Source organism: Protopterus annectens, chromosome 7.part0 (genome assembly GCF_019279795.1).
Source record: "Protopterus annectens isolate FY-2018-M chromosome 7.part0, PAN1.0, whole genome shotgun sequence".
NCBI lineage: Eukaryota > Metazoa > Chordata > Ceratodontiformes > Protopteridae > Protopterus > Protopterus annectens.
Genome location: NC_056739.1, coordinates 1,465,104,539 through 1,465,116,981, shown reverse-complemented (window position 1 = coordinate 1,465,116,981; position 12,443 = coordinate 1,465,104,539). Strand labels below are relative to the sequence as shown.

Genomic DNA, 12,443 nt, shown 5'->3' with positions numbered 1-12,443 from the left:
GCAGAGCTCTCTCAACTCAAGACTGGCACAGTCAGGAGGAAAAGGTAACCACCCACACCACAAATCCAGTCTCACACAGACCTATTGCATCTGCATACCCAACACATAAACACACAAAAACATACTCGGAGGCTCTAAATAAAAATCTGCCTAAACAGCAAAGACCTCCTAAGCAGATATCCAAGCAACAGCCACCCCTCAACAATACCCACAAATCACATATCTCACAAAATCAGTGTGCCTCACAGTCACAGCCCATAAGGCCAAACAACACACCAAATGCACTTGTTATAGGGGACTCTATTGTCCGGCACACTGACATCCCACTCACCAGACTGAACAAGGAGAAGGTCACTGTAAGCTGCCTGTCGCGTGCCAGGATCTGCCACATAATGCAAGCACTCAGGTCACTCCAAAGCAAGTACAAGTACGACTCCATCATTGTCCATGCTGGTGTGAATGACCTGAGATGCATCTCCCTGGACTACATGAAAAGAGACAGAGGAGCTCTCTGACCATGTAGCCCAGGCTGGTATGTCCCTGACCTTGAGTAGCATCTTGCTCTCACCAAGAATGATGCCACAGTATAAAGACAAAATGATCAGTTTCAACTATTGGCTAAAGTATTGGTGTCATTCAAAGGGGATCCAGTGTCTGTCAGCCTGGGATGACATGCTCGACAAGCCACGTTGCTTCGCTAGGGACAGCTTGCACCTGTCACCCTTAGGCTTTTGTATACTGGCCAAGGCTCTTGCCACCCCCATAGTGCCTTTTTTAGGCAAGGCTCAAAGGACAAACCCACCTCCATAAACAACCCAAAGATAAAAAAACTAAAGGTAATGTTACTCAATGCCAGAAGTCTAAACCTCAAGATGCACACACTCGAGACTCTCCTCAGTATGGAGAAAATCGATGTCTGTGCAGTAACAGAAACCTGGTTCAAGGCTCCTGAGAGCACCCCAGCACTACCAGGTTATAACTCATACCATGTGTTTCGGCCCAAAAACTTGGACCGAAGCACAAAAGGAGGGGGAGTATCTATATTCAAAGATACCTACACCTCCAGGTTAGTGGCAATGCACGAAGCATCGGAAACCATCCATGTGCAACTAACAGTGGGCAAAACTGCCTTTCAGTTTGTAGCCTGCTACAGAACACCCTCCCTATTACAGGAACCCCACTTGGCATTCTTGAGAACACTGGAAAATATGAAGGTCTCTCCAAACACTGTTATTGGGTGACTTCAACTACCCAAACATTGAGTGGGAAAACTACTCAAGCCCAAACACCCTCGCCCAATGGTTCCCTGAATTTATAAACTCTAATGCAATGGAACAACTGGTCACCACTCCCACAAGAGGGAACAACATATTGGACCTGGTCATCACCAACATGGGGACTATGTTCCACACCAGAGTAAACCCCTCATTGGTAAGATCAGACCATAAACAAATTTCCCTGGACATCCATATCCTGTCCCCACCCCCAGCCAAGGAAATCACTGTAAAGAATTTCTCCAAAGCCAACTTTGCACTTCTCAAGACTGAGGTGGAATCCTTCAAAGCCCCTGGGCCAGAGGATAATACAGCCCAATCTGCAGAATCCTTTACAAATGCATTCTATGAGCACCTGCAGGAATGCATGGATCGTGCTATCCCAAATAAAACCAAGACTCACTCCTCCAAAAACAGGAGACCGGTCTGGTGGACCCCGGCCATAAATAAGCTATACAACAGAAGGAGGAAGCTACTACATGACAGAGCAAAATCCCAAAAAGGGAAGGCATATCTGATCAGTATTAGCAAGAAACTTCGATCCCTCATAAAATCATCAAAGGCCAGTTTCGAAAGAAAAATTGCCCTAGTCACTAAAGATAATCACAAGGCCTTCTTTAGTTATGTCAGAAACATGGGCGGAAACTCCCAGATATGCTCTGAATTGTTGCGTAATGGTACAAAATATACCGAACCTACAGACATAGCCAACATCCTGGCAGACAGATTCAGCGCAAACTTCTCCCCCCCTTCCCCCCCAAAGGTGCAAATGCCTATCCCAACCGAATGTAACCTCCCTGACATCACAGATGCACAGGTGAAAGCTGCCCTCTCCAAAGCAAAATACACAGCATCTATGGGACCGGACGGTGTCCCAGGCTGTCTCTTACATGAGCTCCAAGAACTGAACCCTTACATTAAGTCACTGTTCAAACTTAGCCTTACTACAGGATATGTACCCAAAGAATGGCATACAGCTACAGTGGTCCCACTCCACAAAGGTGGTGCCACAACAGACCCCGGAAACTATCGCCCCATAAGCCTGACTAGTCTGGTCTGTAAAGCTATGGAGCGTATTATCATGGATCTCATAAACAAAGACATTGGAAGCAGCAAGACACTGGACCCTACCCAATTTGGCTTTGTTAAGGGCAGATCTTGCCTCTTAAACCTAGTTGATTTCTTTGAAACAGTTACCAAAGCCATAGATGAGGGCAAGGTAGTCCACACAGCCTACCTGGACCTCACAAAAGCCTTCAACACAATACCCCACTCTGGCATCATAAATAAGCTTACCAGCTTAAATATCAACCCCTATATCACAAGATGGGTTGCAAACTGGCTCAGAGATAGAACCCACATGGTCAGAATCGCAGGTGCCATGTCTGAATCCAAACCAGTTACAAGTGGCATCCCACAGGGCTCAGTTCTGGGACCTCTCTTGTTCAGTATATACTTCTCTGAGGTTCAGGCTAACACGGGGGGATTATTGCTGACTAAGTTCGCAGATGACTGCAAACTGGGGGCCATAATCGAATCCCCAGCTGACACAAGCATCCTCCAAAAGGGTCTCACAGAGATGGATGCTTGGTGCCAGAACCACGGCCTCAAGCTAAATGCTAAAAAGTGCAGAGCCATCCCCTTGGGAAAAACAAGGTGCCCACAAATTACCACATAGGTGGTAATCCATTAAGTACGGAAGAAGTAATTAGAGATTTGGGGACCAACGTAGATAGTAATCTCTCCTTTGATAATCATGTTGCCAAAGTGGTTAGAAAGACCTTCTATATAGCCCACCTTATCACGAAAGAGTTCGCATCTAGATCAAGAGAAGTCATTGTGCCCCTGTACTCGTCACTCATCAGGCCCATAATTGAATACAATGCCCCTTTTGGGATGTACCTTACCCGACACCTGCAGCAACTGGAGAGACCCCAAAAGTACCTCACCAAGAGGATCATGGGCTACAAACAGATGTCCTATGCAGCTTGACTAAAGAAACTCCAGCTCTACTCAGTTGCTTACTGCCTACTCAGAGGCGATCTATGCCCGATGTACAAAGCCATGTCAAACCCAGAATTAATGGACATGCTCCACCTCAAAAAATCCAAGTCCCTTAGAGCTACATGTTCCAGGGACCTAAACCACAGCACAAAAATAAATAGGACATGCTGGAGGGACAGATTAATTTCCCAGAGGCTCCCCTCACTCTGGAATAGAATCCCAATTCATGTTAGACATAGCCCCTCGCTGACCCTCTTCAAGCGAAATTTGGACGCGTGGATGGGAAATCGCAAATTCACCCCTGGGATCTCTCCTGTGTCCCTGCTAGACAGAGGCACAGTAAACTAATCTTAAAAGGGTATCTTCTGTGACCTACTTTACAGAGGAACAGTAAGCTAATCTAATAGGGAGGCGGAAGCCAAATACACTCTGGCTAGGCTTATAAATGCCCTAGGGCAGCTAGCCTAGTATCTACCTATGAACCTATGAAATATGGGTAGAGTGGGATAAAATTTAAATGGAATTTAAAAAAAAGGGTGGAAATAAAAGAAGGGGAGATATGGTTATGAAGTAACAAGAATTATTCAGCGGGACTAAGTATTGCAAAATAGAGGGAATCTCAGAAGAAGAGTAGCAACTACAGAATGCTAAACAGAAAATAAGGGACTACCTTGATAATATGCATAAGGTTAGAAAGACTACTATTAAGCAACTTGTTTTTTTGATAACTCTAGAGCACAAAATCTTTTAGCACAATGACTCAGACAACAGACTATAGAAAGGGTTGTCACCAAGCTTAGGGAGCCTATGATAAGGAATATAACTAGGGATCCTGTAGAAATATTTTGAAAATTCTATGAAAGTCTGTATAAAGCAGAGAAATACAGAAATCAAGAAAAGGTACAAATGTTTATAGAATTAAATACGCCAAGGTTTGAGGTAGATGAGGCTCAATTACTAACCATAAGGATAACAGGAGTGGAGTTAAAATGGTGATGTACAACCAATCTACAGGAAAGTCCCCAGGATTACAGGTTATTCTTGTGGAAGTTTGGAAGCTAGGAGGGTAAAAAATGATGAACATTTGGAAGGTTTTGTTTAACAGTATTTTAAGAGGAGGAGTACCAGCATCCTGGAAGAAAGCAGTAGTAGCTGTAATACCTAAAGAGGGCAAAGTTCCATCAGATCCAACTTCATTACAGGGCCATTTCAATACTAAATCATGATTATAAAGTGTTTATGTCTACAATGTCTAAAAGAATGGCAAAAGTGATAACAAAATTGATATGGATCAATGTGGTTTTGTGAATGGGACGTAAACATTTGACAACATAAAAAGAACAGTGACTATCCAGAGGAAGAAGAATGTAGGAAAATACCACTGTTACTCGTGGGTCCTGATGCTGACAAAGCATTTGAGAGAGCAAAATCAGATATTATGAGCAGAGCAATTGAAGCATTTGCATTCCCTGATAAAATTATAAGACTGATTAGGAGGATATAGGAAGGATCAAAGGTGAAAATTAAGGTGGGTGGGGTCCTCTCTGACAAACTCTGCTTGAGCAAAGGAACCAGGCAGGGGTGTCCTCTCTCTCCCCTTTGTTACTTGCATTTAGCACCACTGGCAAATAAAATAAGGGATTCAAATTCAAGTATACAATTGATATGTCAAGAAAACCTGGCTCTATTTGCATATCACATTTTATACCCAACAAAACCAGAAAGCGACATTTAATGCTGTGGAACATATTGAGACAGTTTCAAACCTTTTCAGGATATAAAATTAATGAAGCAAACAGAAAAGCTGTAACAGTGAATTATGTACCCATATACAAATTGGTTATGCAATATTCAGATATATGGGGACATAATAGAACAAAGTATTTAGGAGTATGGATTAAAATTATACTGGATTGGCAGCTAGGGTAATGTGGGAGGAGACTAAACAAATGACAATACAAAAAATGAGAAAATGGAAACACTGTTATATGGCTACTGACAGACAGAAATAACTGTTTTTATTCCCTTTAGTCTTATACAATATTTTTATCAACCAGTGGAAAAGTTGTGGATAGCAATCAAGAGCTGAAAGATTTTATCTGGGAGGGGAAAACAGCAAGAGCCAAATAGGATAAGCTTATTCTTCCAAAAGCACAGGGCAGATTGGGATTACCCAAGTTGAATGGTTATTTCAGAGCAATACAGTTAAAAAGTGGAAAGAGAAGATGAAACGGGTGTGGGGAGCTCAAGTAACAGGAGAGACTGGGATTTTGGATGCAGACCTTTAAGAATAATAATCATACAGAAAATTATTCATAAAGTAGCAGAAGGTCTTCTAAGAACTAAGCCAACATGGGAATGGAGAAAGGAGAGACTGCTAATATGTATGACTGCAAATAGAAATACAGACAACAGGCAAGAGGGAGTAGGAATATAAGTGAGAAAAGCAGCAAAGGAATCAAGGTACTGGGAGTAAATAACTAGAGAGGGTAAAGGTAATAGAACGGGAGTAAATAACTAGAGAGGGTAAAGGTAATAGAACGGGAGTAAATAACTAGAGAGGGTAAAGGTAATAGAACAGGAATATGCCAATAACTTATGTGTACTGCAGGCTAAAGATTGCCATCAGTCCTTGATATGGAAGGCAAAGCATAGGCAAACAGAAAGAAAGAGGGAAGCCCTAATTGAAAGACCAGCACTGGTAGAGTTTTTAGTAGAATCTAGAACAGATGTCATTAAGAAATGAATTAGTACATCATGTAAAACTAAGACTCATTCAGAGGAGGTTAGGAAGGACTGGGAAGAGAGATCAAATAAGCAATTCACAAAGAAACAATGGGGGATGTGTGTATGTCTCCCAAATATGCAACAAAAATCTAGATGATTTCAGATCTTTGCTCAGAAGTGTTTACATACGTATTTTTATACCCTAAGCAGACTTTAAATAATTTTTCCTCAGGTAGACAGCAAATGTGGGAGGGTGTGATGGGACAAAGAGGTAACTGGGAAAATTTTTTCTGGAAGTGTAATGAGTTGGTAGACTTGAAAGATTCCCTGCAGACTGGTCTGTAGGAGATTCTGGGCGAGCAGGTTGGAGTGACTAGGGATATATATATTTTTTTTTTTAAGCTACGATACAAACTCAGAATTGCCTAGATAAAGCACAGTCTTACTGAGTTTAATTATGATGGCTGCCAAAAAAGCAATTACTAAAAAACGGAAATCAAATTCAAAACCAACTTTAATAGAAGTAGTGAAGACAGTAAGAGTTAAAACAAACTGTGATCTTTAGAAAAAGGTAGGAGCCAATTACATAAGAAAAAATGGGAACTGTGGGATGAATACATGCAGAGGGGGAATGAGGTTTAAACCTGTAAATGGTTCATCTCCCAGGCCCATGCTTACACTTATCAAGGATATCAGAACTTGTCAGAGATTTGGGATGCATGGCTAGGCTTAAAAAGACCCTTGTGGTCATTAGCCTAGTAAACACCTATGAACCTATGAAAAGATGCAGGATTTGAACGAGGTATGTAACGGGTGACTAACAATGAATGGATATGTTAAAAGTGATGTACAATGTTTCCAGCTACAGTTGTCAGCACAGTTTGGAATGTATAATGTTTGCAAGAGAGATTGTGTTGCTATGGTTTTGTTGTCATTTATATAAATTTAACATGTTGCTATGGTTTACTGTCATTTATATAAATGAAACATGGCCCGTCTCTCAAAAATTATTCATTTTATTTAACATTTGTTTACTAGGAATGCCCGACTTGAGACAAAAGCCAATTTTCAGGGGAGGCATGTCTTTGTGAAGTGGGAATAAAACAGAGTACCCAGAGGACACCCACACGAACACAGGGAGGACCATCCAAACTCCGCACAGAAGGCACTCCAGCAGAGAATTGAAGTGGAGAACCTCTTGCTGTGAGGCAACAACGCAACTGCTACACCACTGCGCTGTCCAAACATCAACGATTAAAAAGAAGTGGCATAAGGACATCAATTTCAGGCAATTTTTCTTATGATTTCAGTTTCAAAAGTTTCACATACATATATTCTAATGCAGCAGAAAGTTTTTGTGTCTCACTAAAAAAATGAAGATTTACTGCACAACGGTCATTCCCCATGACATGTTCAGTTACAGACAAAACATGCTTACTTGCTAATAAACCCTCCACTTTCACACTTTCTTCTAGCATCTGTGTTCTCTGGAAACAGAAGTTCTGGACGGTGAAGAACATCTACCAATACAGACAGTTCTGCCTGAACAAGAGGACGGAGACGGTCCTCTAGTGCAGAAACAATATCCTGGAAGAGAAAAGTTGTATACCTACGTTAAAATCAGTTTAGCAAAAGAACGTACTTATTTCAAATGACACCCAAGTTAGTAATACATACTTTGCCTTATGCAAACTACAATAACTCTTACCTCCCAACTACAAGCAGTTTAAATACTGTCCATTACAGAAAATGCAAACAATTTAATAAAAAAATCTGAACATACCAAGACCATATTGCACTTTATAAGTATGCTGTGAATATCTAATAAATGCAATCAGAAGAAAAACATTTGAGCAAAAAGCGTGATAGAATAGAAAAATTCATGCAGAACACAAGGGGAAACCAAAAGTATACTCATGTCAATTAGCTTTCCATGCGTTAAATATTTCAGTTTAACTGACAGCCCTCCTTTCAGTCGTATCTCAAGCTGGACCTCAGTAACACTTCTGTTAGGCTTCAGGCAGGACACTATCTTCATACCTTTAGTTTTTATAAATAATTTTCAAAATGTCTGAACAGATACTTAAAAGCTTCAGGTTCTCAAGAGGAAGGCAACAGATGACTAATTTAATTTTATTTTTAAGTTCATCCCCCTGCCATCTGATCATACTCTCCTAGCTTCCACTCACCCAAAGCCCTACATCTACATACCTCAAATGCTCCTTGCTAGAAACACCAGAAGGATCCAAGTATCCATTCACCAAGAGAGCCCCCCCACCCACCAACTACTTAGAAAAAGACCTTAAGAAAAAGACCTTAAGGCACTCTAAATTGGCTGCAGGAAACAAGGAATCTGATGTGGAACTGCATTTACAGAGCCACAATGATGTCTGTGTGTGTATTTTTTATATTTTAAATATATATATATATATATATATATATATATATATATATACATATATACATATACACACACACACACACACATATATACACACACACACACACACATGTACATATTACCCAGTATCTTTGTAATAGCTGCAGGGAATCTTTAAAGTCTGCCAAGTCATTACACTCCCAGAAAATAGGTTCCTAGTTACCTCTTTCTTCTACAACACACCTCCAACATTTGCTAAGAAAAGATTCTTTGGAGTCTGCTTGGGATATAGAAATACCTATGTAAACACTTACAAGCAAAGTTTCTAAATCTTCTAGACTTTGTTGCATATTTGGGAGACATAAATATACTCGCCCCCATTGTTTCTTTGTGAATTGCTTATCCAATCTCACTTCCCAATCCTTTCTTACCACCTCCTGATTCTTACAGTCATCATGCAATATTTTGCATGCTCTACTAATTATTCTTTTTTTAATAGCAACTTCTGTTCTAAATTCTACTAAAAACTATACCAATGATGATCTTTCACTTAGGATCCCCATATTTCTTTATCTTTTCCTATACTCTGATCTCAATTCTTGATAGGGACGGCGATCTCTATCCTGCAGTCCAAACAAATTCTTGACCTTTTCCTACTCTATTAGGCAGTAGTGCAGTGGGCTGCATTATCAAGTGACAGCAAGAGGTTCCCCAGTTCGATTCTCGGCCGGGGTGCCTTCTGTGCAGAGTCTGCATGTCCTGCCTGAGTCTTTCCTCTGGGTGCTCCGGTTTCCTCCCACATTACAAAGACTTGTATTAGGAGTGTTTTTCCCCAAGGCTACCTTTGAAAATTGGCTCTGTTCCAAGTCGGACTTTCCTGGTAAACAAATGTTAAATTAAATAAATATTACCTTTCCCTCTCTATTTGCTCCCAATACCTTGTTTTTTTTTTTACCAGTTTTCTCCAATAAATTCCAGTCCCCTCTTGCCTACTATCTGTATCCCTAATTGCAGTCATCCCTATCAGCAGAATCTCCTTTCTCCATTTCCATGTTGGCTTAGTTTTTAGAATACTTTCTGCTGCTTTATGAACATAATATTCTGCATGGTTATTGTTATTTTCCTTAAGGATCTGCATCCAAAATCCCAGTCTCTCCTTGTTTCTTCAGCACCCCCCCATTTCATCATCACTTTCCACTTTGAATTACAGGTCTCTTGCGTGTGCTATGTATAGCAGCCTTAACTATGTAGCGCTGAAATACCCTTTCAAGTCAGTAATCCAAAACTGCCTTGTTCAATTCGATGAATCAGCATAATCCCCCCTTGACTCTTATCTTTCCCCTCCCACATAAAATCCTTCAGCTCTTTATTAATTGCTATCTACAACTTCTCCTCTGGTTGATAAAAATATGCCTGACCTGTGTATAAAATTAAAGGGACTAAACATTTTAGCTGCTTGTATCTTGCTATCCATGTAACACAGCTTACAATTTCTCAGTTTTTGTATTATCTTTTGCTTAGTCTATTCCTACATATGATTAGCTGCCACACCAGAATCCTTTTTAATCCATACTCCTCCAAGTATTTCCTTTTTATCATGTCTCCATAAATATGGATATTGCTGAACCAAGTTGTGTGTGGGTATACGATTTACAGCCATTGCCTTTATATTGGCTTCAATAATTTTGTAGCCTGAAAAGATCTGAACCTGCCTCAAAATATTCCACAACACTGAAGTGTCCTTCTCTGGTTTTCTCAGGTATACAATATCTGTAAAAACAGCCAGTTTTTCTTGACTACTATACCAATTATAACCTTTAATTTCTGAGTCTCTTATTTTCTTTTCCAATGGTTCTAAATATAGTGGAAATAAAGGGGAAAGAGGACACCTCTGCCGGTTTCCTCTGCTTAAACAGAAATTATCAGAGAGGAACCCACCCCACTTTTTCACCTCATATCCCTTGTATATCCCTCCTAATCAACTTTATAATTTTATCAAGAAATGCAAATGCCTCCATTGCCCTGCTCATGAACCCAGCTTACTCTCAAATGCTTTCGCTGCATCAAGACCCACCAACAGTGTTATTTTCTTACATTCAGCTTCCCTCTGGATCACCAATGTTCTGTTAATGTCAAATGTTCGTCTCCCCTCCACAAAACCACGCTAATCCATGTCTATCAATTTTGAGATCACCTTTGACATTTTAGCCATTATAGATGCACTATAATATTGGTTTAGGATTGAAATGATGCTGGATCTGATGGGTATTTTCCCTGTCTAGGTATTACAGCCAACACCACTTTCTTCAAGATGTTGGTGCTCCTCCTTTTAAAATACTGCTAAAAACCTTCCAGATGTTAAGTTTTTCCCCTCCTAGCTTCCAAACTTCCACAGGAATACCATTAGTGCTGACAGGAATTTACTGAGACCATCCTGGATGGGGGACCACCTTTAGGTAGATATCCAACAGTCTACATTATTTCTTCTAGTGTGATAGGCTTATTTCATTTGTCTAGTTCTTCTCCATGGATTCATGGAAGATTAAATGCAAAAAGCTTAATCTTTCCTCCTTCACACCACAATCTGAGTTTAGTACATCTTTTTTGTACTTTATATATATTGTTGATAATGTATTGCATTGCACACCTCGTTCATTTTAGAAAGTAATGACTTCCATTTCCTTTTTCCTTCCTTTTCATTTAAACAAAAGTATCTTGAGGGGGGTATATGCTCTCAACGAAGTAAAATGGTTTCCATTTATCAATTTTACCGAAAATACTGTCAAACTGCATGGTCTTACATTCTCTAAGTGACACCATTTTTAAACTTTAGCATTATCACTACATCCAACTTTCCCACAATTCCTTTCCATTCATCTGATTTTCACCTTTGACAAAGCAAAATTTATCTTGCCATGCTGCTTAGTCATCCCCCCCTCCCCATAGCTGAACAGTAGTGTCGATGCTCCTCCTTAAATTGACCCCACCACCACCCAGGATAACTGCATGTTTCTTCTGGATTCTCTGGGGCTGAACAATATTTTCATAACAAAAAGTTACAAAAAGCCATAAAGCAGGTCAAGCCCTTCTAAATGGAATTATTAGACTCTACAGTCTGTGCATAAAATGATCTAGGTCCCCTATCCCCACACAAAGCAGTTTATGTTCCGATAAGGGGTTTTACTCATGTTCTATAAACCATAGGTTTGAGAAGTTAGCTGCATTACTAAAAAAACATTCTGCTACCCTACTATCAGTTACTACACAGATATAATCTTTATCTGTGGGATTAACTGCCCAGCAATCACCAGCAAGGCCATAATCCTCATTTCCTACAAGGCCTTTAACACATTGCTATGATGTTCAGGTATTCTAAGCCCTTGGGATAGAGTCCAAAATTGTAATCTCCTAATAAAGTGATCATTGCTGGCTGTGAAACTCTTACTCATGGCTTATAAAAATGTCCTCAGCAAAGTGGAGTCAACCAAGCAGGGCCTATACAAGTTTCCCAATAAATATTTCATTTAATCTCTTGATTTGTACTACAGGTAACAGACTTTTTGAGCACCTGCTCTATTTCTACCAGCTGACTGATTTTTGGACCAGTATTAAGACCACCTTTTTTTTTTCTTTTTTTGCTGACTGCACTGCTAGAAGCTCCAAAACCTTTCCTCCACATTTGATAGCCACTTTCCTTTGGATGTAACTAATAAAATAAAATAAGCTACTTTAGCATTTTTATGCCTTTATTAAACTGAGATTGGTACACTTAAAAATACATAAGAAAATGAAAGCGGTCTACTATTTTCAAGCAATGCAATACACATTTCTAAATTACAACCATTTGCTACCACATTTCTAGCCAAGTATCTTGTGGGGATTTTCTTTTAAATCTGCCAACATTTCTAATTTCTTATTTCATGTCCCCACAATTTAATAATTTCTTTTCACTTGGAATCTTCTGCTTGAGATATATACGAGCCTTTGCTGCAATAGCTCAAATATCCCTTGAAATCAGATAAACTTAAACCACCTTATTCAATAAGAATCAACTTTTC

At 39.9% G+C, this 12,443-nt stretch overlaps 1 protein-coding gene across 1 annotated transcript in view; it reads right to left on the bottom strand.

Annotated features, from left to right (window-relative positions):
• The window catches only part of ITPR1 (inositol 1,4,5-trisphosphate receptor type 1), a 2,510,606-nt gene that overhangs the window by 1,053,650 nt on the left and 1,444,513 nt on the right, over positions 1 to 12,443 (bottom strand). The window contains exon 34 of the mRNA XM_044076407.1: positions 7,444 to 7,592. Coding sequence (XP_043932342.1) covers positions 7,444 to 7,592 — 149 coding nt within the window. The remainder of the gene's footprint in view (positions 1 to 7,443; positions 7,593 to 12,443) is intronic.